This window comes from Diadema setosum, chromosome 9, assembly GCF_964275005.1.
Source record: "Diadema setosum chromosome 9, eeDiaSeto1, whole genome shotgun sequence".
Lineage (NCBI taxonomy): Eukaryota > Metazoa > Echinodermata > Echinoidea > Diadematoida > Diadematidae > Diadema > Diadema setosum.
Window position 1 is genome coordinate 31,513,599 of NC_092693.1, and position 25,031 is coordinate 31,538,629.

The window sequence follows — 25,031 nt, forward strand, 5'->3', positions numbered from 1 at the left end:
TGGTGAGCTTTGTCAGTTTGGTTCATCTTTTGCAAATACAGGTATGCACTTTTGGCGTACAGGTTATGTCCTGCTGCTGCAAAGAATGGTGGCGAGTCCTGCACTGTCGCAAGAATCTACCATCAATTCGTTTATTAATACCTTTCTTTGCTTTGTTTTGGGTTCGTCTCTATCTGTGCCTTACTATGTACCAAATTAATTCACTTATAAGCAAGTATTAACTGAACCCTCCTATGAAACAGCGGTGTCATGATGGCTGTTCGCTGAGTGAGGCTATCCAGCTATATTTACCATGTGCGAAAACATTATTTGCATGATTTTTTTTTTTACTTTGACGGAAATAAATACCTTCCTTCCTACTTATACCTGCCCATCTCATTTGAGATGGTTCTGAAGGAAGACCCCAAGAAGCTTGAAGGACAAGACGGCTTCCGGCGGGGTAGAGCTGATGTCGAGAATGATAGGTGGCGGAGGTTGTCGAACAAACGAGATCTGCATAGCCTGCACTGATAGCAGCTTTCGAAATAACATCGTTGTTTTCACACCATTGTATAATACCAATTACATTAAGATTGCAACTCAGAAAAACATGTTCTGGTCATCCACATTGGCTCATCCACATAGGCCCTACTTCCATCTATCAACACTATCCACAGCTGCATTATTGACAAGGACCAGGAACAGGATCGGTCAAAGGCGAGTACCTTGTGGCACCCCACAGGTAATGGTTAAATTGTTCCTGAGAGGATTTTCAATGATAGTGTAATAGACAGCCTGCGTTCTGTTGGAGAGGAAACTGTGCACAGATGATGAGGACAATGGAGTGGTCATTACCCAGGTCGATCAGCTTGTTGATGACTGTGGTGTGGTTGACATGGTCAAAGGCCTTAGTAAAATCCAAAGGTTAGCAAATGTTCCACACCTGTCGAGCCGACGATGGATATACAGTGTCAAGTGGGCTCACCACGTACAGTGTGTAACTGATGATCCACGAAGACTACCAAACAGACGGTGGTCAACTGACGGGCGGATGGTACTCATAATTATGATCCAGTCTGCAGGGAAACCCTCCAAGATACGAGCTGATATGGGGGTTATCGAGATTGGCCAGAGAAGGCTGTAATTCGTAACAGTTTTAGGAATGGAATAAGGAATTCCTTACAGTTTTAAGAATGGCACAGATAGACGCAACTTCCAGATATCAGGAAAAGAGCTTTGGCTCATCAGGCAAGAGATTGAAAAGTGTTGTTGAAGGCTCAGACAGTTCGAACGCAATTTCTTCAGGAGGCGAGAGTGCGGATCGTTGATGGGGTTGACAAGCCTTGGTACAACTATTGCACAGACACGCTTGCGTACCTCCTGTCGATTAAAGGAAGGAAGTGGCGACGAAGCTGGTAAGAAAGCTGACAAAGCAGTCAAGTCGAGGGGGGGGGGGCAATGACGAACAGATGACAGCTACAAAGTGCGAGCTCAGTTCAGTGCCAATGTCAAGATCTGATTTAACATCAGATTGGAAATTAAGCTAGCTGCCTCTTGCGGATTCCAGCTGGACTATTGACGTCAGATTGGAAACTGAACTGCCTCTTGCGGATTCCAGCAGGACTATTGACTATGGATTTTTTTTTTTTTTTTTATGCCACTTCCCAGATTCAGATTTTTTTTTTCAGGTGTTCAACTTTCCGACTGTAGAATGACTTCTTTGCTTTGTTAATCACCCTTTGTATGTGGTTTCTCATCTGTTTCAAGTCTGAACGTCCACTTCGAAAGCTGGAGTTACGACGATTGATTGCTTTGCGAATTCCGTCATTCATCCATGGCTGATCACCAAACCTACGCTTGACAGTTACCAAGTCCACAAAATTGTCTGAATTTCATGTTGATTAAGTCAGTAAGGGCAAACGCCATGACATGGGCATCATGGGCTAAATGAGAGGACCAGTCCATCTGTTGTAACCATTGGCCGAATGCTCTGATGGAAGAATCGCGAAAGGGGCGGTAGGATGTCCTACAGATTTCCTGAGGGGCGGTACGAGACAAGACAGAACACCGAAGTTTGTTTTTTGCTTTTGTTTTGTTTTGTTGTTTTTTTATACACAGTTTAAAGATATTTTTATATCCTAGTATCTTTTGATACGTAAATAAATTTTGACATTTATACTTAGGGTCCCTAGCGTCTCGCAATAATAACTCTACGGTTATTATGGTAATATTTTATCATAAGAGATTTTCTTATCATATTAATATACGAAAAGTCCATACGTACTTTTTCAGAGCAACGTCATCACAGTACAACGCACAATTTATTTCACAGCGCGTCCCATTCATGGCCTCTGTTCACTCAGTATGTGGCAAGATTCATAATGTACCTTATGATAGTTTATTTATTTTTTGTTGTAACATTAAGTAAAGTCATGTGATGTTCCTAGTAAAAGCTATACCTATGAATATGGTTCCTTGCATTCCAAATATTTTCAGTAAACTTGACTGTATTAAGTGTTCCCATATAATGTACATTCAACATGAAATTGCTTTATATCTTTAAACCTCTTTCTTAAGTCTCATTAAAAAAAAATAATGTTGATTTTCAAGTATATATGGGCAACCATGCCGAAACTTCATCAGTTCTTATCTAACTATATATATTTTTTTATAATTTGTTTGTTTATAAATGTATTTTTTGGTCGATTTGTTTGTGATTATGTAACTGTACTTATCGAGTGTTTTTTACTCCGTAAGATGTATTTAAATGTTTTTTTTTTTCTTTCTGTATTGTCCTTTGTCTTTGCCTTGTGCCTCCTGTTAAATCCAGGCGACAACCTAGGCTTTTCATGTTAAATTGTTTGACATAAAGAGAATGTTGAACAAACCACTGGAATGTAAAAACAATGTTGAGCTGAACTAAGCTCAAGGTCCAATCCGGTTGGCCTCAACTTTTGATCTTTAATGTTAGAGAGCGATACATTTACAGAGAGGATATCTACGTGTACTAAGGGAAGTGAGTAGTTTTCCTATTGAACTAGTCCATCGAGCTGCGCGTATAATAAAGCTGTGTTCACGTCTCTTTGTTACACTACATTATCTAGTTTGAGAGACCGAGCAGAAACTGACAAAATTGCGCTCACCCGCCAGCTTTGGACACCATGGGATCTTATTTGCAACGGTAAGAGTTTTCATTGCCATCCTTATCACCCTTAAGATGTATACTGCTCGATTATTATAACGACATTGCGCAACACAGTCTAATGTTCCAATAAAGCCATTACATAATGGATTTCTTTTTAGTAAGCACTATTCTATAATACTGATAATTCTACAACTTTTTGTTTTATCACATCCTTTATGAGCTACAAATAATAAGCTGAAGTTGTAAAATGACGGGAGTTATTGATTATGAGCTTTTCATGATAATTATATTCACTTTCATTGTCACCATTTTTTATCAATATTGTCATGTATTGTCGTTTATTTGACAAAAAACAACAACAACAAACATACCATGCAATTAATAAAACAGCAAGTATAAAACAGTATACGTTATATTAGAACAGGCCAATAAGGAAAGAAAAATGCTCCATGCTGGTCTGGGCTTTTTAAAAGTAATATGGCTTGCTGCTGCCACGAAGCATGTCAGCCACAATATGCAGCATTGATGAGAATCAATCATAGCAAATACAATTAGGCTCTAAACACAAAAGATAGCAATAAGACAATCATCTGCCTCAGGCCTACAGAAAAATGAATGAATTGTTTTATTAATTGATTTTTGAATATATCAACGCTATATAAACATCTCGGACATCTGAAAGCAGCAACAATATCAAGTCCGATATTCTTACCTTGGAAGCTTTCGCTGTAGTGTCAAAGACGACGTCCATGTCGTTGACGATGACGAGCCGTGTGAAAGCAATTCGGACGCTGATGGTGGAGACAAAGTTGCTATCCCTAGACACCTTGGATTGTTTGGGTGCGTCTGGCACTTGGTAAGTTGTGATTTGCCGATTTTGAAATGAATGAAGAAATCCCACATACTCTTGATCACAAAATTCACAGTCCAGTCGACAACGCGTATGTATGATTTGTTTTATATGTTGTTTTTTTAAAGAAAATTTGCCTTATAGAATTGTTTGCCCATTACTACTAGTTGAGGGACTGCATTTGGCAAGCCATGCTTTCAGCGGATCCCTCCATTTCCAACAACATTTCTTTGATACAATTAAGTCACACTTACAATATTATGATTGTTTTATCTTGACTAAACTATGATTTCCTTGTCATAAACAATGAGCTGCATTGATTTCGTATGTAGTTGCAAATGTTATACTGTTCTTTATACTTTTATTGGAAATGAAATCGAATGAAATGGAAAAAAAGTTATATCAAAAACTTAAACGCGAATGTGGGAGCACTTTAAAACTACCCGTAAGTACTAAAATGAGTTTTGTAAAAGGAATAAGATAACGGCCACAGACTTTCTCGTCAGGTTATAATAATGTTAAATTAACACGTTGTTGTCACATTCCCAATTTGCTTGCCTAAAGTACCAGTGACATATTGTAGCTCAATATACAGCTATAGCTCATATTATAGCCCATAATCACAAATGTGCAGTTTGTAGAGTATTTATCTATTTTAGTTAGTTGTGTATTTATTCATTTTCCTATCACTGCATTTGTAACAGAGATTAGGTTTGTCAAATTCTGTAAGATTATTACATTTCTTGCATATTACCAATGTAAGCCGTTACGCATGAATGCTTCTACTATGATGGAGGTTTGTGTATTAAACAAGTCCTCACAATGTAGATAGCCGTGTAATGTGTAATTGATGATAAGTGTCCATTTATTTGGCATCTTCTATTGCTTCTTTTCCTTCACGAGTAACTGCCAAGAATGATCATGTATTTAAACATACATTGACATAGCGCGAATATGAATAAAGCCCCGTATTCTACTGAAGATGAAGGGGCCCTATAGTGGAATAAATTTTTGGTGTACACAATAGTTTTTATGCATGTCATTGTTAGCATCACCATTTCTTCCATATTTATAACGTTGTGGCAGTGAAACACGTTTAATAGTCTTGTAGTAACTGGCATGATCCTACCATTTCAACAGAGAAGTGCCTGTACTAAATTTGGATGCATGTTTCACTCAGAGAACTGTGACAGAGTCCATCGTTAATCGAAATGAAAGTTCACTTTCGAAAACGAGTTCAGACGAGAAAGAAAAACATATTGATTTTTCTTAAGATCAAACACACCATCTCATTATAACGCTAATAATATGTACCCATTTTAAATGTTAAATTTTAAATTTTGAATTCTACTTACCTTCCGTACAGATTGGAACAATCATCGGAACGGGTATTTTCATCTCTCCGACGGGAGTCCTCCGGGGTGCCGGTGGGTCCGTTGGAGTATCTTTCCTGCTGTGGATAGCCTGTGCGGTGATCAACGTTTGTGGCGCCCTGACCTTGGCGGAACTATCTGTCGTCATGAAGAAATCCGGGGGTGACTTCACGTTTATCCTCCAGTCATGGGGCCCCCTAGTGGCCTTTGTCCGACTCTGGGTGCAGGTATTTCTCATTTCTCCAGGTGCAACCATCTTACAGGCCCTGGTCATATCCAAGTACATCCTCACCCCATTCTTTCAGAACTGTCTGACCGGCGCACCGGCATCGTCCATCCGCCTTCTCAGCGCCTGTTGGGTTTGTGAGTCTTTTATCTCTCTTTAAAGGGATGGTATAGTTTTGGTTGAGACTTGGCTTAAGATTTCTTTTTCTTTTTTTTTTTGGTAAGATAATATGAAAGTTCTAATGATATATGAAAAAGAGAATGTAATTCCAAGAAGAATTCAAGTTTTATTTGATGGAAATTGGTATTGAAATGGCTGAGATACCCAAAACAAAGCGATCCTAAAAGGTGGAATCCACCTGTTATGAAGTTCGATGTTTTACTTTGTTGTTTTTCTTGCTTTATTTGATGCTTAATTATTCTAGGGTTCATTGGACATGTTGAACGGGGATAATAGTCATCGTTGATTCACTTTAAGAGCGTGTTGTCTCTAGAGAGGAAGCAAGATTATATAAAAACACTGAACAAAAAGTAAGTTCCCCCCCCCCCCAGCATATCGATGTAATTTCTGAATCAGGAACCTTTGAGGAAATCAAACAGAGGGACAAGTAACTGCACTTCCAAGCTACCTTTCATGTGCAATTCAGTGGATGTAATTGTATTGTCGGGTCACGCTTCAGTGAGCATGCCCTGTACACATTCCCTTTTTGGTAACTTTGATTTTATGATATCGGAACAAATTTCAATTTTTTAGCATAACAAGGCATGCAACGTACAATTTATGTGCTTTCTATCATACAACATGACTCGTGGGAAAAAAAACACTGTTGAGTGATCACGGGGTAAAAATTGCCAAAATGGCAGTTTGGTCGTGTTTCCCGTGGTACATTATTTATTTTGTTCCAACGGATGGAATTTATGTTTAATCAGACTTGGAAAGGTAGCAACGACTTTTGCACACAATACTGAGTAGTCGTCAATTCAGTTGGATGAGCACATTATAAGACAAAAAAAAATCTTATTGAAATTATGCAGTATACGGTGCTTTGATTTTGTGCACTTGAATCAACTGAAGACATTTTTTTTTTTTCATTGTGCTTAGGACCGATGTTCATGTACAGTAATCCTGTGGCATTTCCTTCATGGTGTTACGCTTCAATGAGCACGTGGAGCTGGAAAACCCTTTTACCATATAGAAATGGACCAAATTCAGTTCCTGTGTTGTGTAGATTTCAAAAGAATTTGTAAAGATTTGAAACTGCCACTAACGGTTTTGATAGTAAATTCTTGCTTCTTGGTGACCTCAATTCATATAGGCCTATCCAGTAACTCTTTGTAGCATGTACACAGGCTGTCAATGTAAGCGCTGAATTTTAGCATCAATTTCACCATTATTAAGAATATGCTCTCACAGTCTATGTGTAGGGAAGCAGATGTTTGATATAACGTCAGCCCTTTCATGACTGAATGACCTCAGAACATGAAATCAAATGGAAATTTCATTTAACGTGACATTTCATTTTTAAAGGAATTTCAAGCAGTGCATGAATGTGCTATTTTGTCGTCAGACTTCCTTCAGTCAGTGATTTCTTTTTATTCTATACCTTGTAAAACGCCCCCTCTTCATTCGCAAATGAAAATGACAAAATTCAACACAAGAAAAAGCGTCTTGTTCTTACATTATTGCAAGCAAGTGTCAATTTCGTGTGAGACAGATTATTCTTGATGAAGTGAAATACAGTGGAATTTGGCACATTTTCACTGTTTGATTATGCTTATATTTACCACGAGTTAAAGCATGACTTCAGGACGTCACCAAGAATCAGGATCTTAAAGGGGCATTCCGGACGATTTTCATAATTTCACATCATGTAGTACATAAATCAACAGCTTCATGTATAGATTTGTAGAATTTATTGTGGTTCTTGAGCAGAGAAACAGTACTTTCAAAAACCTTAAACAAATTACACTGAACAAAGATGATGACATAGGAGCCTCACATATCTCAGAAATGTAGCAGTGTCATTCCATTACAATACCGCATGCTTGCAAGCTCACCTGTGTGTAATCTATGCATGCCTTCTTCTTTTGTGCTGCTTCCTTGAGCCACATCTCATGCATTCTTATGGTGAGGCTGCCATGTCATCATCCTTGCTCATTGCAATTTGTTATAAACTTCGAAAACATTCTTATTTTTCATCCCAATCATTATAAATCCTGAAACTCTGTACCCAGTATAACTGATTTATATAATATATATTATGTTCAATGTGGTAATTATATTATGTTCAAATGTAAAAATGTGAAAATCATCCGGAGGTCTCCTTTAACACCAAATCAATATCCAGCAGCAAGGTCCCAAGAATTTGATTTACATAATTGCTCATCTCCATGCTCGCTAAAGCGTTAGACAGTGGGATTTTTATCCAAATAAGATCAGAATAGAAGAATTCTTCAATCTAATACTTAACAAAGGTCACTTCTGAATTTTAATCCATTAGCATAAAAGTGGTTTTCCAGACCCACACGGATGTGCTCATTGAGGCGTTACGTTTTGAAGGAACTGCCATAGGAATACTAATTCACTTACATACTTACACTTAGTTACACACTTGCTATAAACGCAGTGATAAAAATGTCATTCAGTTGATTTTCAGTGCACGGAATTAAAGCAATTATACATACTGCACAATTTCAATGTGGTAATTTTTTATTTTATCATGTGCTCATTCAACCGTTAATTGACAGATACTGTGTGCAAACACCATAATTAGCTTTCCAAAACATGAATTCGACCCCGGGAAACGTGTCCAAAAACGCAGTATTGGCAATTTTTACCCCTTGGTCACTCAACCGTGAAATTTTGTCCACAAGTCATATGGTTCGATAGGAAGCACTTAATGGTATGTTGCCTGCCTTCTTATGCGGGAAATTTGAAATTTCTTCCAATATCATTAAATCGAAGTTATTGAAATTGAGCTTCTGATCTTCAAAAGTGACCATTTTGCCTTTAGAGTATGCTCACTGCAGCGTGACCGACTGATACCTACTGAATATCACATGAAACGTAACTAAAAAATACAGCTCTACATCCAGCTGTATTCAGATTTCCTCAATGGTTCATCCAGATTTAGAAATTACAGCGATTTGTTTTATAGGGGAAATTTATTTTTGGTTTAGTGTTTATTAAATGCATGTCGATGCCATCAAGCACTTATGTTTGAAGAGCAGAGCCTTGTGTATTAATATAATGTGTTGGAGGAGAATGAAACCCAAATAATGTGGATTCAGGGAATGCAGCAATAGAAGTACATGGTGTAGATCATTATCGGCGTAGTTCGAGGAAAATCGGACGTTCCGTTATTGCGTTATTTATATTATATATCATATTGTTTTATTGTAATATTGTAACATAGTAATATTAAAGGGTAATATTCTGTTATTGTAATAACTATAATTAGATTATTTTTATATTGTGATATTGTCAGGATGATTGTAATATTGTTAGAGTAACATTCAAGGGTAACTTATAAGATATTGTAACATAGTAATATTAAAGGGTATCTTCTAAGATAAACCAATTACTTGATGATAAATGTCTTATCACAGAAAGAAGATATTTAAAATGTTTTAGAATTCCGACCACCAAAATTCCTACGCAGTGTTCTTTCTTGTTACCGAGTTATGCATATAATCTCTTCTGCAGTGTTTTTCATGGCTGTAAACTGCTTCAGTGTTCGCCTGACATCCAGGCTGGCTGGCTTCTTCGGTGTCATGAAGACTTTCGGTCTGGTGGTGTTGATTGTCACTGGTTTCTACAATCTAGCCCAAGGTACCTAGAAGTTGATTCAATGTATTGACTTGGATTATATGTATATAAGCCGATTTACAGCTAGGCACGACCGGATATGCACCGGATGTGCAAACAAGTGGTAAAGAATGAGAACCACGCTTACCATTCACATGATGATTATTAGTCTAAAAGTATAAAAAGGAGACATAGTAATGCCCATTCAAACCTGCAGTGTACATCTGTGTAGATAGCCATATATATATATAAATGTATCAGTAATTGAATGGGTTCTTTACGACGTTCTCCGATATTTTCCCTATCAGTCTCGGCATTGCCAGAAGACCATTGTTTACATCTTAATAAAAAGACGAAGAAAAAAAAAAAAACAAACTTCTGTCTGGAGCCTTTTACGTTGAATCAAAATAACCCAAAGTTGTACGGAGCGAACTAAGACTGCAGGAAAAAAATGATAAAAATAATGAGTCTAAGTAAAAAGTGAAAAGAGTAAAATGGCGCCCTTATGTCGTTCGTCATATTATGACATTAAGCTCTCTGCGTCATGAATTTGAGAGGACGCTAAAATGGCCCAGAACCTACATGTACGTGCAAACTCGGACATGAGATTAATTTAGATTGCGCATGCGCAGAAGTTTTTCCCCTTTCTCTATGAAAGTCCGCGTCGCAAATAAAGAATTCCTTATTAACCTTTCTAGGACACACCGAACACTTTCAACACGCTTTCGACAATAGAGACTATGACGTCAGACTTCTGCCAACGGGACTCCTCTCCGGCATCTGGGCCTACTCCGGATGGTAAGTCCATTGCATGTACAATTAATAGATTGACATTTGTAAAGGAGATTGTTAAGTTTGGTCACATCATCATGTTGTTTAACTGTTTGTATGATATTTTTTTTTTGGGGGGGGGGGGTGGTGGAGGGGCATTTCATCAAGATATTGATTGTTTTGTTTCTGTCAGTGATTTCCACTGACAACTTTGCTTTCGGCCAATCAGATGCAAGGATTTCAGTAGCTTAAAACAGTTGTCATTGACGGACAAGTTTCATTAAACGCTGCCCTGATATATCTTACAATAATATGGAGATGCGGGATGATTGCGACTTTCAAAAATTTCCAAATTTCTTTGTGATTTGAACATTGAATGACTTAGATACAATGAAACCTTTCTCTTGTCGACATTACGGTTAAAATATGACTTTTGTTTCTTCTTCTCGATTTTTATCTAAAGAATTGATGGCTCAGATGCTGACAGCATCATGCAACTGGTTATATATTTGCATTTTGCATTGTCCTAATACTATTGTGTTTTTTAGTCTTCTTGTGTGAATAGTACCAGTCCGCTTAAAAACACCAGTATGAAGCGCCATATAAATCCTATTATTATTGTTACCATTATCATTATTATTACTATTATTATTTTAATTTTTATCATTATTATTATTATTTTATTACAATCAGTATTGCTATGATTGTAATTATTATTATAGGTTTTCCCGGCCAATTTCGCACTTTTTTCAGTCCAATTCCAAATTTGTGCATTCAATTTAGCACAATTTAGCCTAGATGGCATGTTCGGTATTTCAGTTTTATAATCTTTTCATTCAAATTCATTTTGGAGCTTTCAAATTACCTTTAACATCATTCGAATCAGCACTTTTTCAGTTCAAATTCGTAAGACAAGCACCATTTCGCAAATCGTTATTCAATTTAGCATGATATAGTCACGTGATCACGTATACGCTGCGCTCGTTCATTCGAATTCATTCTTGGGCATCCAATTTCGCATTTACTGCAGTCAATTTAGCAGACACGTTTTTGCTTTTATTTTTTTTCCCATTTTCATTCATCATAGGTGTTGTTTGCAAGCATCTTAACATTTCATATTTTCGTATTCATTCTTTATTCTGATATCCCCTTTGCAACAGTACTTTCAAAATATGTGTATGTGCTTATAATGTTCGACAGCATAATTTCATTCACAGATACACTAATCTTAAGTTTATTTTGACATTAATTGGGAGGTTTCAATTTACATCGTGATTATTTCTTTCATCTGCATGTTTCATTATTTTCATTTTGGTGGGTGCTATATTGCGTTGATCATCATTAGGAATAAAGTTCTTGGATCAGCTCTAGCCATCAATTTGTCAAGGTTATTACCCTCAAATGCTTCTATGATTTTTTTTCCCTGTCTTCTTGACTCGTACTGCCATGACTGGACATAAGAAAGTGAAGTGGATCTATGGTAATGGTGTATGTATAGTTCTGATAACATGTATGAAAGAAGAGGGGCGTTACAGAACAACAAACTTGAATTATTTAGGGTCAAAGATGCCTTTGCTATATACTTAACAGTGTGTGGATGAAACAAAAATTCACACTCAAATACGTATAAATCACGGTTCTCACCTTTTCAAAATAGAAATAACATTACGCCAATTTGAATGAACATGTTTGGAATTTGACTGCCCATACGCGAGATTGAATGACTGAAATACCATTTTCCGCCAGTGCTGGCGAATTTGAATGACTGAAGAGCACGTGCCAATTTGAATGCCCTTTTTACGAATTCGAAAGGCACATGTGCGAATTTCATTGATCGAAATGCTAAATTGAATGAACAAGTTGCAATTTTGAATGACAGAATGTGCAGTGACGAGGATTTTCGCTAAATTGAATGAACCTTTTATCAAATGGACTGACAAAAGTGCGAAATTGGCCGGGAAAACCTATAGTATTATTATTATTATTATTATTATTATTATTATTATTATTATTATTATTATTATCATTATTATCATATAGTTATCTATGATTGAGTTTGAGGGGAGCGTCAGAGAAACAAGAGATAGTGTCATGACTGTGGTCATGACATATTCGTTTACTGGCTTCCGTATCGTGATGTCAATATTGCGGAGTGCATGAGATTGACTATGAACATGATATGATTACTATAGGTTTTCCCGGCCACTTTCGCACTTTTTTAAGTCCAATTCCTAATTGCTGCATTCAATTTAGCACAATTTAGCCTAGACGGCATGTTCGGTATTTCAATTTTATAATCTTTTCATTCAAATTCATTTTGGAGCATTCAAATTACCTTTTACATCATTCGAATCAGCACTTTTTCAGTTCAAATTCGTAAGACAAGCACCATTTCGCAAATCGTTCATTCAATTTAGCACGATATAGTCACGTGATCACGTAAACACTGCGCTCGTTCATTCGAATTCATTCTTGGGCATCCAATTTCGCATTTACTGCAGTCAATTTGGCAGACACGTTTATGTTTTTATTCTGATATCACCTTTGCAACAGTACTTTCAAAATAAGTGTATGTGTTTATAATGTTCGATAGCATTATTTAATTCACAGATACAATAATTGATCTTAAGTTTGTTTTGTCAATAATTGGGAGAAGGAGGTTTCAATTTACATGATTATTTCTTTCATCTGCATGTTTCATTATTTTCATTTGGAGGGTGCTAGATTGCGTTAATTATCATTAGGAATAAATAAAAGTTCTTGGATCAGCTCTAGCCATCAATTTGTCAAGGCTATTACCCTCAAATGCTTCTATGATTCTTTCCCTCTTTTCTTGAGAGATACGCCTGTATCTAACTCGTACTGCCATGACTGGACATAAGAAAGTGAAGTGAATCTATGGTAATGGTGCAAGCATGGCATGTATAGTTCTGATAACATGTATGGAAGAAGAGGGGCGTTACAGAACAACAAACTTGAGTTATTTATGGTCAAAGATACCTTTACTATATACTTAACAGTGTGTGGATGAAACAAAAATTCACATTTAAATACGTATAAATCACGGTTCTCACCTTTTCAAAATAGAAATAACATTACGCCAATTTGAATAAACATGTTTGGAATTTGACTGCCCATACGCGAAATTGAATGACTGAAATACCATTTTCCGCCAGTGCTGGCGAATTTGAATGACTGAAGAGCACGTGCCAATTTGAATGCCCGCTTTACGAATTCGAAAGGCACAATAATGTGCGAATTTCATTGACCGAAATGCTAAATTAAACGAACAAGTTGCAATTTTGAATGACAGAATGTGCAGTGACGAGGATTTTCGCTAAATTGAATGAACCTTTTATCAAATGGACTGACAAAAGTGCGAAATTGGCCGGGAAAACCTATATTATCATTGTCATTCATTATTATTGCCATGGCCGGTAGAGGTTTTATTTTCAAGGCAACAACTGGACAATATTTCATTTTGTCTGTCATTCTAGGAGTATCATAACGACTGTAACAGAAGAGATCAAAAGTCCAGGAAGGTAAGCCGCAAACTGCTAGTAGACAGACTGAAAAATACATTATGGCGTATAGTGTTTAAGTGTGGGAATCTTAGTATTATGTCACCGTCTCGCTACTCTGTCATGACACAAATTGTCCTGTATGTGTCTCATTGACACACCGTGTATCCCTCTTAACCTATAATGATGAACGCCCAACCTTCCTCGTTACCAATGTTATTTTTTAGTCCAGTTTCCATTAAAAATGTAATGTTTAAAACAACCATATGCAGGAAAACCCTTAAGCTATCTTGTAGCAACTTTAAATCACTTACTTCTACTGTCTACTCTCAGTCCCAGCTGATATAAACACAAAACAAGGCCAGCGGATTGAGGCTGAATTTGGGGGTCAACTGGCAACTATCGTATAACAAACAAATTTTGTAATTTTTTGAAAGTATATGTCTTAACAAACTTACCAGTAAAATTTACCCAGAATTCCTACGTCGGAACATGCCCAAATGACGTCATCAATATGGCCACCCCCAAACCAGAAAAATGAATGGGAATGTTAGGATATCTCAAGTGTTCATTATACAACTGACATTAATCATTAGATAAGTTGCCAGTGTATGCATTTCTTATTTCCTGCCTTTCTTCAAGCAAAATTGGGCCCATTTGTGACCTCTTTTTCAAAAAATCTGAGCCCAAATTAGGTCATTTCTATGGCAACTTTATGCTGAAAACATTTTTTTCTCAAACAAAAAATGCAACACCCTCTCAACGATAAACACCATTTTGAATTTATACAAGTATGTAAATTCAATTGACTGGAGTTGAGACCTAACCTGTGAGAGACCATAGCTACCATGGTTACACTCAAACTTACCTGTAGCCATTATAACACAGCTGGCCAGATATCACAATTTTCATTATTAGTGGTGTATTATGTATATTCCATCTCAGTAGCTGGATTTTTTGTTGTTTTTCGTTTTGCATTTGGCACAATCATAAGACAAGCTGACATTTCGTTCAAGCCAATTAAGGCATCTAAAGAACATAGATTAAGTCAATTTCTCATAAGATGAGACCCTCCTCCACCTCAGCCCCCACTCCCAATAAAAATGGTTAGTTCATGGCTATTCCTTTCTTGCAGTCCTGTAGGGTGTTTCACCAAACTTCTCAATGGTTTCAGTTTCACTTTACTGGTTTCAGTCTCGCTATCTCACTTTTCTGATTGGTATGTTTCAGTCACGAGGACTTGCTAAGTGAAACTGAATACACTAATTGACACTGATCTCACTGAAATCAATGTTGGTGAAACGGGTCTTGCATGGACTTCTGTACGATACCAAAGTTAGCTCATTATACTCGATGGACTACTACAGCAAATACTGTACTTCTGAAAGAAATGAAGCACTGTTAACAGAAACTGGATACACATTTTGTCATAGATCGCATTAGTCCAGTCAAAATAGGGTTTCACCCACTACTAATTGCAGTAGGAAATTCCACTGCAGTGCTACTTGTTATGGGCTCCTAAACACCTTACTCAAAGTCCCAAGAAATCCAGTAGGGCAAAGTGGCTAAATTTCCATAATATGCAAATTAGCTCCCATTATGATAAAAATACAGTGTTTCCATGAAAACTATACTTCTAGGTTTTAGATTGGAACATCGAAAGTGTTGAAACCTATGTTTACAATGTCAGTTAGTGCGATGCAAACATTCACCATGTACATAGTCTGGACCTCATTTGCGTATTATGCAAATTAGCTCCCATAGGCCTAATGATAAAAATACAGCGTTTCCATGAAAACAATGCTTCTAGTATTGAGACTGGAACACCGAAAGTGTTGAAATCTATGTTTACGATGTCAGTTAGTGCGATGCAAACATTTCCATGTACATAATCTGGGCCTCATTTGCATAATATGCACATTAGCTCCCATAATGATAAAAATACAGTGTTTCCATGAAAACAATGCTTCTAGGTTTCAGATTGGAACACCGAAAATGTTGAAACCTATGTTTGCAATGTGAGTTAGTGCGATGCAAACATTTCCACGTATATAATTTGGGTCTCTTGCATAGTATGCAAAGGGATCCGAGCCAACGGAATATTCTAATGCATCAGAGTGCCCGATATGAGCATATCAAGAGTGTTCACATAATGATATTTCAGTTTCTCTTCACCAAAAACAAACTTTACAGCCTTATTGAACTAGCATGAATAATATCATAAAATTAGAGTTTGTTATCAGACGGATAATGATAGCTTATCCATTAATTACGTAGAATCAAAGTACGAAATTAAACAACTAGTGTCAACATCTATAATTTGTCTAATTTTGTAATGAATGAACTCTATTTGGAGGGTGGTTTGCTCGAATCTTGATGATTCATCTCTTGCATCCTTGAGGGTTTTGAGATATTGATGATGGCACAGTCAAAGGAAACCCTGTAGGTAGTGCCCAAAGTCACCCCTGTCGATCATATTATCCCCACGACCATTTACAGAACATGCATCAACCAACGCGATTTCCGTTGTTTTAAGCGTACGAGATTTTATTTTTAAGTCGTTTGGCCGTCTAGCAAAGACTCTTTTATTTCCATGAAATAGAATTGGCATTGACAGAAACATTTTCCTACAATGTGTATAATTATCTTTAAAAAGTGCACAGTCAAAGCGACTCGTAGGGAGGTACCCGAATTCATCCCTATACCCTCACGGCCCGGTACAAAACATAATCATACACACGTGAATACAGCTGTTTGAAGCGAAAAAAACTATGTGCATAACGTCCTTTTCGTTCCATTTCCATTAAAATTCAGTGGAAGTCATAGAAGAATTTTTGTTCCACAATATCTATAGGGTAAAAATGGTTCACATACGCAGACAACCACGTAGAGGGTGCCCAAAATTACCCCACCAAAAGCAGTCTAAGACATGCAATAATCATGTACCAACAACCAAAATACATAATTATGTTCTATGGGTACATGCCTTTAAACAGTTCTTCTGGTCCTCTAGCAAAGAAACTTTTATTTAATGAAATTCAATGGAGTCAACAGACGATATATTGCTCTGCAATTTTGACTTACACTGACATAGTTAAAGTGGTTATCATTCGAAGGGAGCGTACTATATGGGAAGTACCCACATTAATTGCCTCTATACATGACCCTTTGTAACGCAAATATCAACGCAATTACAGTCGTTCCAAAAGTGCATGTCTAAAAAAGTCGTTCCTTGAGTTTTATGACTATTAATTGAGTTTTATGTTTATGTATTATTATCGTATGGTGCTATAATCATTGTAAATTCTTTTCATTCGACATAGTTTTACGCACCTCATTTTCTGTCATTGTCTGTTACAAAGAAAGTGATGTCTATCTGTTCTTGTTGAAAATGAAATAAAAATTAATTTGAATTATATTGAATTGGATTCCTGCCATATCAAGACACTTTTTTTCTATAAAAAATTGCCGGAGTAGAGATAGAATAACAACATTGATCTACAATATCTATGCAGTCCAAAGGGTTCACTTGCAGAGACCACATTGGGAAAGGTGCTCAAAGTAACTCCATGCATCCTAAAGGCGATGAAAAACATGCAGTATACAACCGAGAAAAATGTTCCATGGTTACATGCCTCTGAAAAGCTCTTCCGCCTGTGTAGCACATACGCTTTTATTTTCGTAAAATGCAATTAAGGTGATATAGGAGACGTTGCTTTACAATATCTATTTTGTTAAAGGGAAGGTAAACCCAAAGAGCAATGTGGATTGAGTGAAAGCAGCAACATTAGTAGAACACATCAGTGAAAGTTTGAGAAAAATTGGACAATCGATGCAAAAGTTATGAATTTTTAAAGTTTTGGTGTTGGAACCGCTGGATGAGGAGACTACTAGAGGATATGACGTATGAGTGGACAACAATACAAAGAAAATATAAAGGATATTCAACAAAAATTCACTTTTCTAGAATTATGAAAGAGCAGTGGACCAACCGCTTTCAGAAAGCAGGGGGAATAATTGCTACCCTTAACATATGTCAATATCAAGTTTATGCAATTTGTAATTTTCACGAAAAATGGGTTTTTGTAGTATTTTCTTTATATTTTCTTGATATTGTTGTCCACTCATACGTCATAACCTCTAGTAGTTTCCTCATCCAGCGGTTCCAACACCAAAACTTTAAAAAGTCATAACTTTTGCATCGATTGTCCGATTTTCTTCAAACTTTCACTGATGTGTTCTACTAATGTTGCTGCTTTCAGTCAATCCACATTGTTCTTGGGGTTTATCTTCCCTTTAAGCCCTTGGGAAGTGCCCAGATTACCCCTATCCTGACCGTCGTGGTCTCGAAACAGATTAACAAAACATGCATTATGTGTTATATGCCAAAGCAAACTCACTTGTACATGCATGCAAAATCGTTTTGCCGAGTGGTAAATAAAGACAGTTTACTTTTCATGATTTTTAAATGGTAGAGACACTGCTTTGCAATCATCATGTTAGTCAAAGGGGTGCACATTCAACGGCAACCGAGTGGGATGTGTTCAAAATCATCTAACCCCAGGGCAATATAAGAAACATGCACTAGCATATAGCACAAATATGTTTCAATTTTCCATGCCTTCACAATGTTCCCGATCGTTACGGTTGTACAGCAATTGCCCTTTTGTTTGTAAGAAATGCAATATCATTACAAAAAGAAAAATGCTCTACATTAACTACATTGTCAAAAGGGTGAACATTCAAAAGCAATCCCTTGGGAAATGTCCAAAATTACACCGCCGCTCAAGACCCGTAATTACATCACACGGATAATATGAACGCAAATACCAACGTTCTTTCGTGCATTGTTTTAGAAGTAGTTGCAGCAATACATCTACACACTTTTATATCAATGAATGTCGCGGAAATGATAGGAGAAGCATTGCTTCAAAATATCTATTTAGTGGGAGGATGCACATTAAATGCCAATCCTGTGGGATGTGCCCCCAAAGTACACCACCCTCATGGCAATATAGAAAACATTGAATATTATTAACGCAAATACACTATGTGCTATTATGTTCCAAACGTACATGTTTTCAAACTTCGATCGTGCCGTAAATCAAGGGCACTTTTGTTTTCAAAAATACGTTGTAGTTAATAGAGGAGACATTGCTGTACAATATCCATATCGTCAAGAGGGTGAACATTAAAAAACAACCCCATGGGAATTGTCCAAAGGTACACCTACGCTCAAGGGCCCTTAAGACAAAATATAGATATTAGCAACGGAAACACCGTTGTTCTAGCGTGGATGGTTTTAAAAGCAGTTCCGGCAATATAGCAAATACACTTTTTAACGATGAAAAGTCATGGAAATGATAGAAGAGGTTTAACTTTACAAGATCTGTGCAGTGAAGAGGGTGCACATTAAATGGCAACCCTGTGGTATGTGCCAAAAAATATTCCACCCTCACGGCAATATATAAGACAAATAAAATCATATAATGCGAATATGTTCCAAACGTGTATGTCTTCAAAATGCCATCGCGCCGTATACAGCAAAGGCACTTTTGTGTCCAAGAAATACAACTTATTAATAGAGGAGACATTGCTCTACAATAACCTTATTGTAAAAAGGGTGAACATTAAAAATTAATCCCTTGGGAAGTGTCCAAATTCACACCTAAGCTTACGCCCTCTTGTTACAGAACACATATATTAGCAACGCAAATACCGTTGTTCTAGCGTGAATGGTTGTAAAAGTAGTCCCGGCAATACAGCAAATACAATTTTCATCGATGGGAAGTAATGGAAATGATAGAAGAGGTTTAACTTTACAAGATCTATACAGTGAAGAGGGTGCGCATTAAACGGCAACTCTGTGGGATGTGCCAAAAATACTCCACCCTCACCGCAATATAGAAAACATTATAATATCATACAACGCAAATAATTATATATGTTCCAAACGTACATGTTTTCGAAATTCCATCGTGCCGTATAGCAAAGGCACTTTTGTATCCAAAAATTCAACCAATTACTAGAGGAAGCATTGTTCTACAATAACTACATTGTCAAAAAGGTGAACATTCAAAGGTAATCTTTGGGGAGGTGTCCAAATTTACACCTACGCTCACGGCCTTTATTACAAAATACGGATATTAGCAACGCAAATACAGTTGTTCTAACGTGAATGGTTTTAAAAGTGGGTCCGGCAATGCAGCAAATACACTCTTACATCAATGAAAAGTCATCGAAATGATAGAAGAAGATTTACCTTACAAGATCTACATGATAAAGAGGGTGCTCATTGAAGGGCGACCCGGTGCCGTGTACCCCTAAAATGCCCTTTATCCTCTTGACAATATAGAAAACATATATTATCTTATAACACGAATATATATGTTTCAAACTTACATGCTGTCGTGCCTTATAGCAAGGGCACGTTTGTTTCCAAGAAATGCAATGTAATCAATACAGATTGTCATATAGTTCTTTACCTCAAGTGTGACATCCCACTTAATATATTTTAATAAATAGAATACACAAGCAAAATGACACTTGACAGATATGTTGAAAAGTTGCACTCTCATTCCATTGCCTAAACCTGTTTCCGAAGCTCTTTCTCGTTGCCATGGAAACAATTTTGGTGACCATGGTTAGCCTTACAATGAGTTGAGTCATCTAGTGACTGGATACTTTTACTGGGCACCTACTTATTTGAAAGTTATTAAGCTTAATTTATAACTATTTGCGTAGAAAGAATGACATTTTATCATTTAGGGCTTTTTCAGGAAAGCGTTACCATGGCAATGACTATATTTCCCCCATGTTAACACATGATTAAGACGGAAATTGGTTTGGCACTTCACTGAAATCAACAAGACACATAAAAAAACATATATTTAGACATTCTTATTATATTTCAACAAATTAAATGAAAATTAAGAAAATTATTCTGAAAATTTTTGTTTATTTCTACTCCGTCAGTGTAAGGTTGCTATAGAAACGCTATTGGTATGCGTACAACTCACCAGCTCAACTGAAAATGAGCATAATTGACGGCTGATGACCTGAGGTACATGAGAAATAACATTAAAGTAGCTAGAATCACTTCCTTTCCGAAATATTCCATTTTTATTACTAGAGATGTCAAAGTGACAATTACTCTAGCAAGATTGCAGTTCTTAAGAAGCCATTTTGATGACGTCATTTGAGCATGTTCCGATTAGATTTTTTTGGGTAAATTTCATGTGGGATATTGTCAGGATGTATACTTTTTAAAAAAGTTAAAATTTGCTTGCTATACGATAGTTGCCAGTTGAGCCTTTTTTAAGCCACTTTTTGGCCATCGTCTGCAGGCCTAAAGGAGTGATTGGCTGGAATTACCTGTCATCAGAAATTGTTGCAGCGCCATCTGTGGGAGCCTGTCGTAATCGACTGACGGTTGATTACTGTGCCTAGTCTTTGCCTTTTCATATTTGCTACGCATGTATACATCATAACAATTTAAATAACACACAAATGGACGCAAATTGATGTCAAGCACATCACACAGTCTGCAAAAATCAGTTAATTCAGTTAATTGAATGACGTAGACCAACATCAAAAGAAAATAGAAGAAGAAAGCCTTGACGATATCTCCTTGACTCGATTTTCTCTCCGAGCAGAAACATCCCACTTAGTATCATCACAGCGATGTCGTTGATCACGGGAGTCTACCTCCTGGCAAATGTCGCCTACCTGACCCTTCTCTCCCCGGAGGAGATTCTCACTTCTGACGCCGTCGCAGCGGTGAGAAAAGACTGACAGGGGAATGAATCTGCACAGAAAAGTAGATTGTTGCCAATGAAATATCACACCGCCATGTCACCGAAGTTGGATCAATATTGGAAAAGGTTCTTCAAGAGAGATTGAAGCAATCTGATGAGAATCAGTGCATATAATATTATTAGTGGAGATGTTATCATAATCATTGTGATGATAATGGCTCTGTTGCCAACTTCTACAGAATGTAGAAATGTACAATAATTATTGTCGGCGAAAATAAGTTCGAAGTAAAATTTATCTAGATATTATGTGTGAAGAACTCACCCGCTCTTATAAGTATTTAAGATGTGTGACGACATTATTTGGCTGGTTCATGATAATACAGGTAAACAAAATGGAGATAATGTCAAGACAAAACGAATGCAAGCAGGAGCGGATCCAGGAATTCCGTAAAAGAAGTGGGGCTCAAAGCAGTTTATTTAGTTTAATCAACTGACAAGCAAAAAAATACCCCAAAAACCCCAAACAAACAAACAAAATAAACAAACAAACCCTCGTCCCAATTCCGGGTTTACGCACGCGCCTCCTTTCAATATTTTTCTTTTTATTTCTTTTATTTAAAAAAAAAAGAGGGAGCGCGCCCGGTGCGCCCCCTCCTGGATCCGCCGCTGGCAAGTGATAAAACAGTCAAAATAATAGTTTATGAAATCGGACTGACATTGGGCTCAAAATCTCTTTGTAGGACTACAGCGTGCTGGCGCTTGGTCATTGGTCCTGGTTGATTTGGGTCTTTGTCGCAATGTCCGCAATGGGTAACCTCAATAGTGGTATGTTCAAGCAAGCAAGGTGAGAGCTAGGATTCTTGACTGCCTTCTTTATCTGTAGATCAGTATTTAATTCTTCTCGCTGATTAGGGTTCAATTGACTTTGCGAAAAAGAAGTTCAGCAGCGGTTTCATCTGGAAACTTTTGGTAAGATATCAATATTGCAAAATAAACCTACACGACATAACTTTGCTTACTTAAAGAAAGAAAACCTTGGATTAATTTCAATGCCGTAATGAATAAAAGAAAAATATGACACAGGGATATTCAGAAAAATCAATGTTGAGTTCGATCGTGTCGGTACGAAATCACTGCTGTATGCTCTCTTTAAAAACCTATCATCATAGTTACATAATAATGATCATCCATTATTGTTGGCCATTTTTAAGATGGAAACTTGAGATTGACTATGGTAAATCTGTCGATTATGACAGCTTCGATAATGTTCAATCTTAATGATTACAGGCAATAATATATTCATTAACATCGTCAGTCACACATTATTTCAAAATCCTATATTCTTTGTTCTGCGTCATCGCAATAATATCGTTATAGTTTCACACGCGTTTACTTCTTCCTTTAGGGTTACTTTCGCAGCTGCGCGCGAGGGCCACTTTCCAGAGATTTTCTCCATGGTTTCGATCCGACGTCTCACACCTCTTCCTGCCCTCCTCTACTGCCTCTTATCTCTCTTCTGCCTCATCGAGCTCGACGTCATCAACCTGGTCGAGTACGTTGGCTTCGCTGACGCCGTGACGGAAACCCTGACTGTCGCCATCGTTCCGTATTACAGATGGAAGTATCCCGACATGCCGCGGCCATTTAAGGTTGTCTGAAGGAAAATGTCTGTCTGTATGTTTTTATGTGATAAACACACACACACACGCACTCACACACACATACACATTCGCACACAACCAGAGAAGATAAACGGCTATCACGTATAGGATGAAAAGTGTCAGCGTACATAGTAAAGCGTAGGCCGAACAATACAATACTAAGAATCGATTGTTGCAAAAGACGCATCAATAATGGCAGTAAAAATATACGACCGGAAAAGAGATCGGCTTTCATGGAATTGGAACGCTTATCATCTAAAATCGTATATTAATGGTGTAATAATAGTAATAGTAATAGTAATAATAATAATAATAATAATAATAATAATAATAATAATGACAATGATGATAAAGTATGTATAGACTACGTCTACATACTTTAAATCCCACTGGTGACGACACTACGAGATTTCGAAGTCATTTTTTTTTTCAGCGCTATGATAGTGTTAACACTAATTGCACTGTGTTTCATAAGCACTCACTGTTTCTATAACTGCTGATCCCCAGATCCACAGAAGTTTGCAGCTTAAAAAAAAACAAAAACATATAGGCCTAAGCGCGAGAAGTCTACACCCGATTCGCAACTTGTCCCAAAGAAATTGGGATGGGAGAATACCAAAATGATTTCGCAGTTATTGTTATCTGTAACAATACATAATTATTATTTTTTAATCGTTGCAGAAGTAGTTGCAAGTAATGAGAGAGCGCGCTGTCCTCCTCGACCACTATAGGCGTCCGCAGGCAAGCGGGTGCACGTCACGAGATCGACACACATGAGTCATAATTATAGTCCACGAGTCATACAGCCCACGAGTCATAAAGCTCACGAGTCATACAGCCCACGATCTAGACACTAAGTAAACGAGACCTACGAGCTCGACATCCAATAACATAAGCCCAGAATGTAATGCCGAGCTGGTGGGCCTTTTTTTCTCTGGTGTCCAGGTCGTTCATGGACCTTATTCGCTTATAGTGTCTTTATAGCTCATGGGCCTGTTCTGCGTATAGTGTCTGGCTCGTGGACCTATTTTACTTGGTGTCTAGCTCGTGGGCTGTTTGACTCTTGGACCGTATGATTAGTTGGTGTATGATTCATGGACCTTTTTTTCAATGTCTAGCACATGGGTCGTATTACTCGTGGGTGACGAACTAGCGTTGTTTCATCATTCACTTGTGTTGTCTTGCAAATGCCGAATAAATGATAGTAATAATAACAATGATAATGATAAGTAAACAAGCAAACAGACAAATGTTATGCACCGATTGTCCACTATACTTTTTTTTTTCTTACCAGATAATGGAAGTGTGTTCTTTTGTTTCTTTTCAAGGTTCCTCTGGTGATAGCTATTTTGTACTTTTGTACGCTGTGCTTTATTAGCGCCATGTCCTTCTACGCCGATCCTCTGAGGAAGGGGCTTGGAATCCTTGCAGCTCTGGTTGCGATTCCTGTCTACTATGCACTGGTGCATCCAAAGTACAGGTTGAAGTGCCTCCAGCCGATCTCACGTAAATACTCTCACGCACTCACTTTCTTTGCTCTCTACAGAGGACATCATTTATTTCTGAACTGTTCCATGTCCTTGGAGGTCAGAAGAATGGCATGATCTCAATAAATGTATAGGCCTAAATCTAACCATATCATATTAAGTATGTAATTATCAGGCACATAAATATAATTTAAAAAATGAATGAAACGTCATTCCTTCATTAGATAGTATCTTTACAAAGCAACAACATCAGACCATTTAACTTTAGAATGGAATGAACAATTTTTTTTTTTAGAGATTGAGAGAAAAGTCGTAAATGTGCTTGTTTTCTTGACAGTGTTCATAAAATTTTATGAACCTTGATTGATTTTTGTCTTTCCCTATTTCAGGCAAGGTCACCCGCTTTCTTCAGAAGGTTCTCTTGTGCGTGCACCAAGAAAAGAAGACATTTTAA

General features: G+C 37.2%; 1 protein-coding gene across 1 annotated transcript; it reads left to right on the plus strand.

Annotated features, from left to right (window-relative positions):
- Positions 1 to 384: 384 nt before the first annotated feature.
- On the plus strand, positions 385 to 25,031 carry LOC140233304 (cystine/glutamate transporter-like). Its single transcript, XM_072313415.1, has 11 exons — positions 385 to 473; positions 3,857 to 3,980; positions 5,341 to 5,710; positions 9,279 to 9,404; positions 10,079 to 10,178; positions 13,649 to 13,693; positions 21,328 to 21,451; positions 22,170 to 22,273; positions 22,835 to 23,078; positions 24,419 to 24,596; positions 24,967 to 25,031. The coding sequence occupies exons 1-11, from the start codon at positions 385 to 387 to the stop codon at positions 25,029 to 25,031; spliced, it is 1,569 nt and encodes a 522-aa protein (XP_072169516.1).